Source organism: Etheostoma cragini, chromosome 14 (genome assembly GCF_013103735.1).
Source record: "Etheostoma cragini isolate CJK2018 chromosome 14, CSU_Ecrag_1.0, whole genome shotgun sequence".
Classification (NCBI taxonomy): Eukaryota; Metazoa; Chordata; class Actinopteri; order Perciformes; family Percidae; genus Etheostoma; species Etheostoma cragini.
Window position 1 is genome coordinate 16361938 of NC_048420.1, and position 14626 is coordinate 16376563.

The 14626-nt window shown below is 40.6% G+C and overlaps 2 protein-coding genes across 4 annotated transcripts; one reads left to right on the forward strand and one right to left on the reverse strand.

The window, feature by feature from the left end:
• Window positions 1–1451: 1451 nt before the first annotated feature.
• On the reverse strand, window positions 1452–10811 carry pbxip1a (pre-B-cell leukemia homeobox interacting protein 1a). Of its 3 annotated transcripts, XM_034892982.1 has the most exons (12): window positions 10654–10790; window positions 10416–10444; window positions 9733–9863; window positions 8737–8821; window positions 8546–8601; window positions 7255–7907; window positions 5273–5508; window positions 4917–4940; window positions 4416–4459; window positions 4143–4238; window positions 3764–3944; window positions 1452–2853 (listed from the first exon to the last, which is right to left on the reverse strand). In XM_034892982.1, exons 3-12 carry the CDS (start codon window positions 9805–9807, stop codon window positions 1832–1834), a joined length of 2472 nt encoding a protein of 823 aa, XP_034748873.1. In that variant the 5' UTR covers window positions 9808–9863; window positions 10416–10444; window positions 10654–10790; the 3' UTR covers window positions 1452–1831. The 3 variants fall into 3 exon arrangements, with proteins under 3 accessions (XP_034748873.1, XP_034748874.1, XP_034748875.1); XM_034892983.1 differs by lacking the exon at window positions 10416–10444 and having other exon boundaries at window positions 5273–5506; window positions 7256–7907; window positions 10654–10811; XM_034892984.1 differs by lacking the exons at window positions 4917–4940; window positions 10416–10444 and having other exon boundaries at window positions 5273–5506; window positions 7256–7907; window positions 10654–10811.
• A 924-nt stretch (window positions 10812–11735) lies between these two features.
• Window positions 11736–13667, forward strand: LOC117957328 (cyclin-dependent kinases regulatory subunit 1). Its single transcript, XM_034892991.1, has 4 exons — window positions 11736–11897; window positions 12126–12193; window positions 12356–12483; window positions 13408–13667. The coding sequence occupies exons 2-4, from the start codon at window positions 12135–12137 to the stop codon at window positions 13521–13523; spliced, it is 303 nt and encodes a 100-aa protein (XP_034748882.1). The 5' UTR covers window positions 11736–11897; window positions 12126–12134; the 3' UTR covers window positions 13524–13667.
• The last annotated feature ends 959 nt before the right edge of the window (window positions 13668–14626 follow it).

Here is a 14626-nt window from a genome sequence, read left to right on the forward strand (position 1 = left end):
TGTCCACATTCAATGTGTACTGTATGGCCCTCTTTATATACAGTATGGTATGGCCTGGGACAAAGTCTCATTAAAAAGAAGGACAAGATTTGCAGTGTACTGACAGAATAAATAAATATGAAACACTCCGAAGCTTCTTTCAGTCACTGAAAAATTAACAATCGCAATCTGTCATCTTTAACTTCACATCCACCTAAAGAGGGAAAACTTCATGATCAAATATGACTAGAATCAAACACTACAACAAAACACATTTCTTTGTATCAAAGATCTAGCCAACAGTGGGAAGCAGTTCTGCAATACTTAATGGACTTTGCTTTGTGTCTTATTTGACCTTTGCCTGGCTCATTCAATTACAAATGGGAAAAACTAAATACAGCAGCTTCCTCATTTTGCCATTTTCTTCAACTAAATCTCGTCTGTGCATGTCAGTTAACAACCAGGAAAATGACCACACTAAGTCTATAATTTTGCTCTGGGATACCCAGTATATGCTGATCATGTGTTGTAGGTCCCCATGGCTACATTACAAAACTATTAAAGAGAACTAATGGTCTAAATAAACAAAACAGAGAAAAAAAATCATTGCTGTAAATGTGAATGTTTGAAAAAAATCGCTGAATTGGTTTAGCAGTCATAACTTTTATGATGACAAAATCTAAACTTCTGTCCCATTGGTGTTTGTAGTATTTGTTTTTTTTTTTATAGCAGCTCTGACATTTCACAAACCGGTTCCAACTGTCAGTTTGAAGTTGCAGGATGAAAGGTCTGTCAGGTTTAGAAAACCAAACACTCAGGGCTCTCAAACAGCCCTCTGTGTGTGTTTGCCCAAATCTACTGAAGAGCTACAGACACAAAAAAAACTGGTCTGACCTGATCAGATTCTTATCACTAAAAGAACTGGGATCTCATCCTCTGGGTTTGGACAGCAAAAGCCAACTTGAGGCCAACGTTATCTGCAATAATTTCTCAGCACTTGTGTCAACCCGCTCAGAGCAGTGTTGGGTTGCTTTCACACAGTCAAATGACAGAGACATATTCAACTTTCAATTTAACATAGATTTCTGTAACTTCCACTACCAGTGAAAACAGTTTGGGGTCACTCGCATTGTTTTTTTTAACCAGGGCAGCAGTTGTCAGATTACATTATGTGCTTACATAATTACAAAAGGGTTCTCCAATGTTTTCCTAGTTAGTTTTTTTTAAATGATATCATATTAGTAAACAGAATGTGCCTTTGGAACAGTGGATGAATGGTTGCTGATAATGGGCAACGTAGATAATGCATTAAAGATCAGCCACCCACTCAGATCAGCTGGTATTCATTTTATAATGGAGTGTTCGGGAAAGTTGTTAGTGACCCCAAACTTTTGACCAGTAGTGGATATAATACCATATGAATTGAAAAAATATATTTAACCACTGCAAGGGTGCTAAACATAATTATTGTTGCAAATAACATCTACCCAGTTTTTTTCTTGTGTGTGATCTGGATATTATTAGTTTGAATATACATGATGAGCTGCAACATGCACTATGTATTGAGAAAACACTATACGGCAGAGGAAAACCCACAAAACACAATACTGAACGACTTCGCATTAGGAGGCATGACCTGACAGAGGTAGTTAACAACAACTAAGTCCAAAATGACACAAACAAGTCTAGCTTATAATTAAAGACTCAGAGACACACATGTATGAGAGTTACAACCACTCTGTACCAGATGCTACTACAATTACAGCTCTGAAGAGAAGAATGTAGGCAAGAAACGTCCTTTATAGCACCTCTTGAGCCGTTTCTCAGCGTTTTCTTTTTTCTCTTTGTCTATTTAAGCTGTGGCGGCAAACTTCCACAGGGCTTCCCGTTCAAACTCCTCCATCTCCTCCTCCAGGGAGTCGTCGTCCTTCTTCCCACCATCCTCCAAAACGTCCACCATGTCCTCCAGGATGTCCGCCACATCCTCAGCAAAGTCACTGAAAAGAACTCTGTCGTGGATAAACCCGCCATCCTCAAAGAACTCTGAAGTCAGCTTCCGGATCTTGTCTTTGCTCTCAGGTGAAGATCCTTCAAGCTTGCTCAGGTAGCCTTCCAGCAGTTCCTCAAACTCGGGCAGCTCCACTGGATAGAGCCCCTCCTTGCTGGCGCAATCCTCCACAGAGCTGCAGCCCAGCTGGGGGCGGACGTTGCGTCGAAGCTTCTGCTCCTGGTCTCTCCAGAAGTCGTTGTGCTTGTGCTGATGAGGCTGGCGGGGCTGTTGATGGTGAGGCTGGTGCTGGTGATGGTTGTGGGAGTTCTTACCAGGCCGGCTGTGCCACGGTTTCTCCTTCCTCCTTTCGTCTCTGTCCATTCTGCGCTCGTCCTTCTTCTTCTCCCAATCGGCCTGGTGTTTCCTCCATGCCTCTTTGTGAGAGTTTTGCTTCTGAGATTTCCAACCCTTCTCCCTCTTCTCTTCTTTGTCTCTCAATCCTCCCTCCTTGCTGTGCTTCCACTCTTTCTTTTCGTCTTTTTTCCAGTGGTCACGCTCATTGCTTTTGCCTTTGTTCTCTTTCCGCTTGGACTCCTGTGGCTTCTTCTTACCCCACCTTTCAACTTGTTCAGAAAGCCTCCTCTGGATCTCCTCCAAACTATCCCTAACTCGTTTCCTGTCGCCTCCATCTTTTTTCATCCCTTGCAGTCTCTTCTTGCTCCCCTCCAGAAGAACTTTCTGCCTCTGGAGTTCTTCCTTCATCCATCCTCCCTCATTTGTGTCCTTCCTCCTCTCAGGGCCTGCTGCTTTCTGGTCGCTCTGACCATCTTTATCTTCAGGCTGAGGCGCTGAGTTTGAGATAGCTGGAGGCATTTCCTGATCATCTGTGAGGGATTCAAGACATTAAATAATGTAGTGTTTGGTAGTTTATTATATCAGAAATGCCAAAAGATTAGCATTCTGCTAAATGTATTTTTATATCATAGCAGCTATGTGCAATGTACAATAGTTTCAATAAATATGAACAAATAAATCTAAAATTTGTAATGTCAAACGATTAAAATATTTCATCTTGATTAATCCATTACTGTCATAGTTAACTAGTAATGAATCACAATTAATTGCACATTTTTATCTAAATTTTTAGGCAAATTTTTTTTCTACCTTTTATCAACATGGAAAAGTGGATCGGCTTACTATATCCTACTGGAGTGTTCATTTTCACACTAACATTCTCACTTGGACCGAATAATCTCTCACACAATGTAACACTGTCCATCAATAAAAGGGGTAAAAAAAATACTTTGACGAGGGGGCGGAGAATTTCCATCTGCTGTGTGCTTGGCCATCAAGTGGTATTTCAGACTGGATGTGCTGCGATGATAGCTCAGTTCACAACGACAAAACACACAGAGCACTTGGTCTTGTCAATGGAACCATTCAGAATCTTATTGCCATCCAATTTGCCGTCTCACGCTCGCCATCCACTCAAAATGTAATGTTACTACTCTTTGGCCGGCTCGCAAGCCCAAACAAGTATGTGCCGCGGGCTGTTGTTGTGATTCTGTTCTAGCTACATCCGGTGCGTTGTTGTAGTTTTTCTAACGTTACTAGTTGTTGCAACAGCATGTGAAAAAAAAACGACAAAGTTTGCTGGGCCAAAAAAATTTATGCCGTTAATCGGGCTTACGTTAACACCGTTAATAACGCGTTAAACTAGAAGCACTATCAAAAAATGCAACAGCACAGACTTCATTCACCTTTCTAATTCAGTTCATATTTGCCACATCGTACCTGTGAGCTGGCTGAGTTCGATCACCCTGGACCTCAGGCTCTCCAGCTCTTTTTTTAGCTCAGGCAGAGATGACAGCTCCTCCTTCAACTTTCTGTTGTCTTTTTCCAAATCTGCTTTTCCCTTTTCATCGCTGCTTGCTGCTACTGCTTTCAGTGCTGAGTTGAGTTCTTCTTGCTGTGACTAAGAAATTAAAAAAAAAAACAGCAATGTGACTACGCCACACGTAGATATGTGGCGTAGTTAAAGCCAGGTTCTGCAAAACTTGGACAATAATCAAAAATGTTTGTTGAAAACATGCAGCCTATATATTGCAGTGCATTAAAACAATGTGCAAGAGTTAAAAAACATCATTAGCATTAATATAACTGGTATACTGACCTGTAGTTGAGCCTCTAGCTGAGCGATTTGCTGGTTTTCCTGTGTCAGTTTATCCAAAAGCTCATTCATATCCTGCGGATCACTGCTAAGCCAGTCCTGGATTGAAAATTATTGGCAAATGGATTCAAAACCCCTTTTTTTAAATAATCCTGTCTTCAGCATGTGTTTTTTAAGTTTTAAGACTCAAGATTCCTTTAAGTACTACAGTAAAGACACATACTGGACATAACACTGAGATTGATTTAACCGACGTGACAGATGGAAGGAACAGACCTGGCTTTGTTCTACATCACTCAGTTCAGAGGCGTCAAAGTCACCTGTCAGATGAGAAAACAACACATTTTTCACACGTCTTCACAAAGTCTTACAACAGGCAATTTTATTGACACACATCTGCCAAGCTGTCTTACCACTGCATAAGATGCGTTTGTTGTGAAGAGCATTCTATGAGCTCAGGCACTACCTGTGCACAGAAACTATTTACTTAGGCAGAATTTTCTTTTAATTCGGTTTTATATATTTTGACCTAGTAAACCGAGCAGATTGCCAGCAATAGTTAAGTTTACTCTCATTTTAAGCTTCCTAAACAGCCAGTGAGTTCTTCCAAACAGGGATAAAGAATGTAATTTCACAATTCAGAATGCGTGTTATTTGCAATTTGCTGCTGCCACAGCATGAAGTGTCTTGCCAGATAAGTGATTGGACAAGCTGCTGAGCGTTAGCCAGCTAGCACAGAAGCTTACACTGCTGTCTTATCTGTAGTACTGAACCTACCGTTATTCAGATCAGAGAAGAAACCTGTTGACATAGCACAACTTGATCGACAAGATCTAAAGACAGACATTTTTACTGCTGACGAATGTGTCATTTGTAAATACTGGCATTGTAAAAAAAGCCAACGTGTAACCTAGTCATTTTTGAAAATATATACTATAAACCATAAAATTAGCAAACCTTTGATGGAACAGGTGTAAACAGGTGTACAAATCAAAAGCTATTTTTAACATAAGCATATTTGTTGGGTTATACATATTATAAACAAACTGTGAGCAAAAGTATTGCCTCCTACTGTATCAAACTATAAAAAGCAGAAGCAAGTTACCAGGCTTAGTTGTGTTGAAGGAACTCACCTGAGAGGAAGAGGGAACCTAAGAAGAGCAGGATCAAAGAGCCCACAATGCATTTGTTCAAGGAGAACCATGGCTTTTCCTCCTTCTTCTCAGCAAGCTTGAACTCCACTTCCTCTTCCTCATCTTCCTCATCTGATGTTCTTGGTCTTGGCTCCTCAAAGGAGGGGACATTCCTCCTCCTCAGTCCACCATCACAGCTGCTTGTGTCACCCAAATCAAAACTGCTGGATGGTTCTACGGGAGGGAGAAACATAACATGAGTAAAAAAAAGACATCCTGAACATGAAAAAGCAAGGTATACAGAGCAGAAGGCCGTCACATTATTAAATAAATTATTGAGAAAAATAAGTTAAGTTGAACCACATGTATTCAAATGTGGCCCAGAGCGTAACTTCTACAATTCATCTCGACATATTTGGCTGCAAAAAGTATCATGATCAGTATCCAAATCATAATTATCTAATGGCTGCCTCACACAAAAATACCAAAATCTAAGCGCACACAAAACCGAATAGAGTGTAAACAGTGTGAAAAACAAAAAATGTGAAAAAAGCGGACAAAAAAGTCAGAGTTGCTTGCAAAAATGTAGACATTTTCGCACTAAATTACAACTATCGTAATTTCATGCATGGGAGTTTCATCATTTACTCAGCAGATAAGAAACATGTTAAACAATTCTTCTGATCAAAGACTCTTGTGTTCTGCTTCTTTTGACAAGTGCTTACTATAAAGACCACCTACTTTGCTCAAGGCAGTGTTACCAGCAGAGCCCAAGACCCCTAGGGGCCCATGTTTGTGGCAGATCATTTGTCACTTTTTTGGGGATAAGCACTTCTAAAGCACAATATAAACTGGAATGATAAGGGCCTTAAAATAGTCTTGCTTCAATACGCTAGCCTGTGTCAAAATCTAGCTTTAATAAATCATTAATGCAGTCAATATCATGCTTATATGGTGCATTTTCTTGAATGAATCTGGAATCCGTTTGAGTTTAGTTATATTATCACAGCATATCTGTGGCCATGTATTATTCCAGCAGAGAAGAATTGTACACAGTGCACAGCATGGGTGGGAATCTTTGGGCACCTCTTGATTCAATTCCAATTCATAGGCCAACAATTGACTCTAAACTGATTGTCGATGCAACATTTTTTTTAGATATAGAGACTGATAGCATAGAGGCTGAGAGGATTGGGGGGGTTAGCAGGAGCCAGGCAACTTATCTTTGCCCTGGGGCCACACAGCAGGTTATTCTAGACGTGACTTTACTAAAAAAAAAAAGGACTCTTCTTTTCATTTCCAAATGCTAACTTGGAGATCAGATGTTCAGGAATTTGTTTCACTTTTATGTTCAATTGCATTTTCTTGTTTCATTCTAACGTTTGTGTCTTGAATTTGTTTTGTCATAATATTATGTGTTGTCTTCGCATCTGTCTAGCTAATAGAAAAGTGTGCGGATGGTGATGTTGGCAAATCTTTGATGCAAAGCAAGATATCTGAACGGCTACTGGCCAAATATATCTCTATACTGTATTTTTATACCTTTTTTGAAAAATGCTGAAAACTGCTGCTGGATTTTCAATTTCCTTGCGGGAGTCATGCCAAAAGGATCAATAAAGAGAAGTCTAGGTCTAAACTGCCACTGGCGTACAGTAAAATGAACATGGCTGTCTCTAGGGGCAGCTAACAGAAGGTAGATGTTTAGCCTGCTTAAAGGAATGTAGGAGGAATCAGTATGATTGTGGCGTTATCTATTGGAGCAGCGGTAACCAGCATTGTACGTGTTTGGCTTGAGACCAATGGTTTTTCAGTCCATCATTGTTTCATTTAAAGTATTTCTCTAAATACTAATAAAAGAAATCCCTAATAACAGTCCCTAGTTTGAGAACTGACTTCCTCTAAATTATCTACTCCAAAATAAAGTTCACTCTATTCCATTGCCTAATTTATCATAAATATTCCTTTTAAACTGATCCTATATACCTTCTTCTTCTTCTTCTTCTTTTCCTTCTTCTCTCCCATCCTGGGTCATTTCCTTAGATGGCTCCATGTCCTCCTTTTTCCCAGCTGCCTCTCCCTCTACTACACCAACGGTCTCTGGTACAGGACTATCACTGATTGGGCTTGCTGTGACCAGGCTCTCTGGGACTTGGCTTAGCGACTCTGTACTCTCTGGAACAAAGCTGACATCAGCTTCAACATGAGGGGGAGGATCAGTGGCTATAAGGGTCTCTGTGGGTTTGTTGACCTCAGGTTCAGCAGTGAAGACAGGACTCTCCTCAGCATGGCTAGCAAGAACCACCCCGATATCAGCAGGCGTGTCAAGCACTCGTTCTGTAAAGACAGGGATCTCAATGAGGGGATTAGTGGAGCAGGACTCCTCGGGCTCCACTGGCAGGAGCTCGGCATCAGGAATATCGAGTGGAGCCCCCATATCAATGTTGGTGACAAAGGGTGTGGCTCCTAGGGGCTCGTTGTCACTGGGGGAGCTGGTTACAATGTCATGGATGACTGGAGGCTGACTGTCCAGGTCGAGGTCTGGAGGATCAAGAAGGTTGGGAAGAAGTGGACTAATCATGGTTGGAATAGATGGGATGGGTCCCTCACTGGACTCTGGAGAGGTCTCTTGACAAACCTAAAAATAAGGGCAGAAAAAGTTTTCTGTGATATCATCTTTTGTGACCTTTTGTGATATTGTTTCTATGATTTTGTTCTTTTAATGCATCCATTTTTCCATTTGTCTGTATTGTCAACAATACTTCTTTTATTTAATGACTTCCTACGCTGCCCAGAGTGGCGTTTTGAAAACAACAGGTCTCAACTTCTCAAGTTATATTGAGTTTTCCAGTCACCTTTTCCAGTCACCTTACTGAAAACACACCACACTCTACTGAGGTTACTTTCAGTATATCTCTACAACTTGTATGAGACATTTCAGTCTTTCGGGTTCTTAAATGTAGGTGCAAAATGCTAATTGTAGAAGGAGCTTCTTGATTCAATGGTAGTGGCAATAAAGGTGGGTGTATAAAGTTGATGTTCTAGATCTGTAAAGTGTTCTGTCAAACTCAACTGTATCTATGCTGGAAGTAAATATCAGAACATAATCTATGTGTGGGCCATAAGTAAATACATACTGTATAAGAAAGTACAAAGAGAGAAAACAACATTGAAAAGAAATTAGACACAATATACATTTCTAGTAGCTGGTTATAACAATGTCAATATGGTGTAGGGAAATTTTGTCTTTACTGGATTATTGCATCGTTCACCAACCTGATGGCCTTCTTCAGACAAGACCGTTTCTACTGGAATGTCACTTGCCGCAGCTCCTGAAACATCATTCACACAATGTCAAAACTAAAATATGAAAACAAAGAATATGTTTAAAAGCAATCTTTTTGGCCTTAATTATTGATTAATGCCGCAACCCAATCCAGCAGCCGCAGATCTTGACTTGTCAGTACCTGTCACATCCTCAGAGAGACTCGGGACGTCACCCAGGCTCTCAGTGCCGTCATCTACTGGCCCGACATTCTCAACAGCCGCTTCCTGTGGAGTCGGAAGATCCAGGGAGATCAAGCTTCCTGCTGGTATTTACATTAACACCTATAGCGCTCTCGTCGGTTACACTGCCCTTGACATTTCAACAAACATTGCAGGCATGCATACACATGCACACAATCCTGGGCTGGCAAACATGTCACTATTTCTTGTATATTAACTGTCATTGTAATAAATCATGGGAACATCTAACAATAAAGTACATGCTGAGTTGGCATTTGCCCAAAATGATTTCTGACATGCTTGATAAAAGCAGCTACAAATTAGAGTTAGACTTACATTTAACATCCATTATTGTCAAATGTGATCGTATACATGTTGACATAGACACAGACTCTATTCCTAAACATACATTGTGATACATACGCTGGTATTCAACTGTCAAATGAAGTCTACTCTCATTGATATGAATGAGGTAGGCAAGATATTGCCTCTCAGTATAATGCAATACATTGCAACGGCACTACATACTAAACACTCCTACAACCTTCACTATAACCTTCATAAAGGTATGACGTATTGAAGGGCTGTTGTATTACATCAGTTTTAGTTGGGTGTGCCTAATAAACTGGAAATTGTGTGTATGTATTGGTATCTAAAGAGGATCTTTTACTTTTTACATGACATATGTTCCTGTACTAAATGCAGCGGTTTTAACACAGGCAGCCATGGAAAAAAATATTGCACATACAGTTAAAATACGTTTCCCACAATTGTATAACTATGGGAAGAGGGGCGCAGGTACAAACCTGCTATATTTAAAATGAACTTGTATTCATGAGCAAGGAAAATAACTATCATCCAAATTATATCCAGGCACACACAGAGCTTCAAGTTTCAGTTCCCCTGAGCTGGGTCTTTGTCCTACCCACCCCGTTTTATACTGTCTATGGTCATACCTCGGGGGAGAGGAGGGTCCAGCTGTTGGTTGAGGAGCCACTGCTGCTGCCTGTGCTGTTGCTGTTGTCAGACATCGCCCTCTTCAGGCTCAATTTGGCACAGCACGGTGCAGACTCTGCTCTGTAATTTTCTGCAGACGACGACAGAAACAACATATATTCGTTGATCATGCCTGCTGCACACGCAACATGCCTTCTGGGAGTTAACAGGATTATCTAGATGTAATAATCTGACTCTAATTTGGCTACATCGTATTGATATAAGTAGGCTAATTGCCAACAACCGTATGTGCATTTCGAACATGAAGTAAACGCAGAATGAAAAACCAGGTTTTATTTTCAGCAATATTTTGATGGTGAGTTTTAGTTCAAGAGGACACTTATGCAATAACGTTACAGTCTGGGACCTAATTTACCAGAGACAAGAGATAAACGCCAGATTGTCGTTAATACAAGTTATGTAACGGTGTGTTGGCATCCATACTGCTGCGCAGTTGTTTTTTTGAAAGGGTTCAGCCAGAAGAAACAGGAATCTCCTGATTGTTTTCATCACCGCGGCTTTTCCCAGCCAACTTTTCATTCACATTCCTGCATCCAGTCAATCCGTGTGCCAGTTTAATTACAAAAAAATGGTCAAACCGCCGACACGAGCAGGATCCAGACAAACAACGGTTGATACTCACGTGTCGACAACACTATATGCGCCAAGGTTCTGTTTAGCAAATATAACAAACAAACCTTAAGGGACTGTAACTGTTGTAGCAACTAAATTCAGGGTTCACTCGTAATGGTAAACAAAGGACGGTAGGCTGAACATTCCCACTCCCACTCTTCCGCGTTCTCACTCAGGCCCAGCTGTTCGCCAGCACCTACACCCGCTCGACTCTACCAAATTTAACACAAATAAGACGCTTTATTTACCCAATTAGTTTACACCTCAGTCGCTCGCTGTTTTTTCCCTTCAAAACGTTTTGTTTTTTAGTATGAACAACGCTCTTCTCCTCCAGTGAACTTGGGAAGTTTGGGAATTCCACGCTGCGTCACGTCAACCAAGACGCCGTTCGTCCAATAGGGTTTCAGCAGAAGAGAAGGATCTCCCGCCCCTGAATCACGGCTGGACCAATCAGATAAAAGTGTCGTGTCAGGAAAACGAGGCACAGCCCTGCTTGATTGACGCCCGCAGGTGAAAGTAGCAGGCGATACTGATCCTTTTAATAATACAACGTCATGTGTGAACCGTCCCTTTAGATGCATGGGTGCACATGTATATATATACAAAAGGGAGAGGCTAACAGGACCAGCCGCACACTGACACGTCTGCAAAGCTATATTTGAACTGCGGGACTTACCAGGGTGGATAACCCCTCTACTCCAGTTGCTCCAGTGTGGACATCGATTGTATCATCTGGCTCCTTTTAAATTTAGAGTCTGTAAACTGTTTTGTTTTGACATTTTCTTTAACACATCTGCATATCTGAAACAAGAACCAACACAAAAACAAACACGCACGCCATTAAAAAATAAGTGCGCCTTTAGTTCCAGATACATGGTAGGCTGCAGGTTGCAGTGGTGATAATGGGACTCATCCTTTTCCTAAGTAAAAGAATGGTATTAAAAGCACAGTGTAAAACTACACCTAATTGAAAGTATGGCCTCTCGTTGTATTGTTCGTTGGCCTATAGATCATTAAAAAAATGTCTTCTGTGTCTTTGCTTAAATTAAACTGTCAAATAATTATAATATTAACAGTTCTTATAATGCATGCTCAATGGTAGATATACGTATCCATATACATCCATGACATGTCACGCTTGGGTTGTGTTTTATACTTTCTGGAAGTTGTATCCATAGTTCTCTTAATACATCCATGACGGTTTAGAAGGATCTTTGGCATGCTACCTAATCTTTTCTACCACGTTGACCAATCACGAGGCCCTGTAGCGATTACGAATATTTACTGCGACAGACAGGAAAGACCAATGGCAAGGGGGCTATTTGGATGGATTGACCAATGGGATGAGACTAGGTCTATTTGAACGGTGAAAAGCGGGCTAGCAAACATTCGAGAGGGAAACAAAGAGGGGTCAACATCTTACTACTTTTGGACGTAAAATAACTGGAATTAGTAACTTTTTCTGATCAGGCTACTTTGACAATCATATAAGGTAACTTTGAAGCCTCGTGGTTATCGCCACACAATAGCAAAAACAAAACTAAGCCGTTTTTACGTAAGTTGTCAGTGGTAACGCTTGTTCTTAGCTAACTGTTAGCTGCACTCGCTTAGCGGAGGAAACCAAACGGAAACTTGCTGCCACGTTGTCCCCATAAATGTTGGTCTGTTTTGCCTTATTGCTGATTCTGAATGTTGACTAATGTTAAAATCTCTCCACCAGGTCCCCGTCATGTCTCACAAACAGATCTACTACTCTGATAAATATGACGATGACAAATACGAGTACAGGTGTGTATGGCTGTTTATCCAACATACAATTTAGTATTGTCAGAGTGTCAACCTTATCATATAACGATTTTTACCAACGTGGCTTTGTACAGAAACTAATCACTTTGCGTTGGTATATTAGCTAACATTCTGCTTATTATTATTCACCCTCATTTTCTACAGGCATGTAATGCTACCCAAAGACATTGCAAAGCGTGTACCCAAGACCCACTTGATGTCGGAGACCGAGTGGAGGAACCTGGGAGTCCAGCAGAGCCAAGGATGGGTGCATTACATGATCCACCAGCCAGGTAGTTTATCTTGATTCTATGGATAATTTTATTCAACTGATCTGAAAATCTATACCAGTAACGTAAGTAAGCGAAGCCGTGATAAATGTCATTTGATCGCTTTCTGTTAAATATTGTTTCCATGGTTCCCCTTTATTATCATGTCAATAATAAATGAGACTATAACCTGATGGGGCCACTTGATGGAAAATAGGCTCATCTAAAGTGACTTGATTTTTACAAAAGTACAGTGCTTTATTAATTGAACGACCATGAGGCTTTGGTCATAAAGTGTGAAAGTGGGATCTTATCTAGATGTTGACGTTCATAAAAAATATTGAGGTCTAGATATTTGAGACAGATGTGTATATAATGGCTTCTGTGCCCGCTATTATTTGACTGCAGGGCACAATAACTCTGAGTTCTGTTCTACAGTTGTCATGTGGTAAATCTTTACTAAAAAAAGGGTGCTTGACCACAAGCTGAAACTTACCAGGCACATGACACAATGTTGACAAGTGATGTCACCAATCTGCATTTAACTGAACTTGTCCACTGTAGGGGTTTAGTCAATTTGAAAGTTGAAGCCCCCCCCCCCTTTCCCCATATGTTGCCCTTTTTAGTAATTGGCTCGTACAATTGCCAATAAGGGGACCACCTCCTCTTCATCTTTTTGGCAGAAGATAAGAGGTGGAAAGTCTGATGTGGAGATTTGATGTGAAAATGGGTAAACTGCTTTAAGCTTCACTGCTTTTTTCAAGAGGTGGTGCAGGTGGGTGGGTTGCTGACATCGCTGCAGACCCCCAAGAGTGGTGAATGTTGCAATTTTGCTACATTAAGAAATAATGGAATATGAGTCACTAGAGTCAGGTTTCTCAAAGCATCACAACAATAGTTGTTATTATTATCATCTTTGCTTATATATTGTTTAACTTCCTCCTCCAGAGCCGCACATCTTGCTGTTCCGGCGCCCTCTGGTAAACCAGCCTAAAGTCATAAGGGAGAGAATCGCTGGGTCCTTGGAAGATCAATCTTGCTTGTCACAGATCAACCCAAAATAGGCAGTATGCTGTCAGATTACCAAGCTCTTCTATGGTAGGTGACTTGTGATTTAGGCTTATCATGTTGGACCTGGAGAAGGACTACCATATTTATGAACAATGGTTGTGGAATGGAGTATGCGTTTGAAGGGGGAAAAAAAAAAATCTTCACCCTTCTCTTAGGGAAAAGACTTCGAGTGTTAAGAGTGATGTGCCGTCAGCCAGAAAAACATCACTTAATCTTTTTTGTGTTAATTTATATGTCCAACTTGCTGAACCTGCTTGGCTATTCCAGCTTTTTAGAACAATAGTTATAAGATGTGGAGAGTGAACTTGTTCAAACATTTGCGTAATTCTAACAGTGTTTTCGGGGTCAGAACATAAGCCAGACTGAATTGGGGATCCTAAATCAAGTTTGACTCTGGGTGTGGTTTAAAGTGACATGTAGCTGCTTGGTTTAAATGACACTATAACTTGGCATTTAACACTTTTTTTTTCATGTGCATCAAAGACCGCATCTGTACGAGTTGCCTTGAAACTGCTTTTGATCCCGTAAAAGCATATCAGTTTTGGCCTGCTTTAAAAATCTTTGAGGGCTCTGATTGATGTTGAGCTGCTCGGTATTTATGATTGTGGCGCCTTTTCTGAAATACATGTAAACACTTTTTCTTTTTTAAATCTTGTTAGTATGGACTTTGGCAGTATTGAGGGTATACAACTACTTTATGGTTACAGAGCCACTTGACACATGAAAATGCATGTGAAAATGATATATTAAAAAAACAAAGACAGTTGATGGCAGATGCTACCCTAAAATGCTCTTAAAAAATACATCCGGGGCATTGAATTAAACGTTACAAAGCCAGTTGCATTTATTTCAGATTGTGGTGTTGAATGCTATTTGCATCGAGGCTCTTGTTTTCGTTCTCATATTTTTCAGAATACTTGCACCCACTCTGACATGTTTGTTTACCTTCCATCCCTTACCTTTACTACCACATAATGAGCTGCTCTGCTGTCACTGAGGCTAATACCTTGCCTTGAATAATTGTTCTTTGAACTTGTGCCTTTTTTGTTGTAAGGTTTGCTTTTTGACACGATCGGTAATGTGTAGGTAAACAGCT

Coding starts and splice junctions, on each gene's coding strand:
- pbxip1a (XM_034892982.1), bottom strand. CDS start 9,807: ATGTCTGACAACAGCAACAGCACAGGCAGCAGCAGTGGCTCCTCAACC. Junction 8,602..8,736: donor TCTCTCTGAGGATGTGACAG/GTACTGACAAGT, acceptor ATGATGTTTCAG/GAGCTGCGGCAAGTGACATT. Junction 4,460..4,916: donor CTTCTCTGATCTGAATAACG/GTAGGTTCAGTA, acceptor CTCATCTGACAG/GTGACTTTGACGCCTCTGAA.
- LOC117957328 (XM_034892991.1), top strand. CDS start 12,135: ATGTCTCACAAACAGATCTACTACTCTGATAAATATGACGATGACAAA. Junction 12,194..12,355: donor GATGACAAATACGAGTACAG/GTGTGTATGGCT, acceptor CATTTTCTACAG/GCATGTAATGCTACCCAAAG. Junction 12,484..13,407: donor TTACATGATCCACCAGCCAG/GTAGTTTATCTT, acceptor TTCCTCCTCCAG/AGCCGCACATCTTGCTGTTC.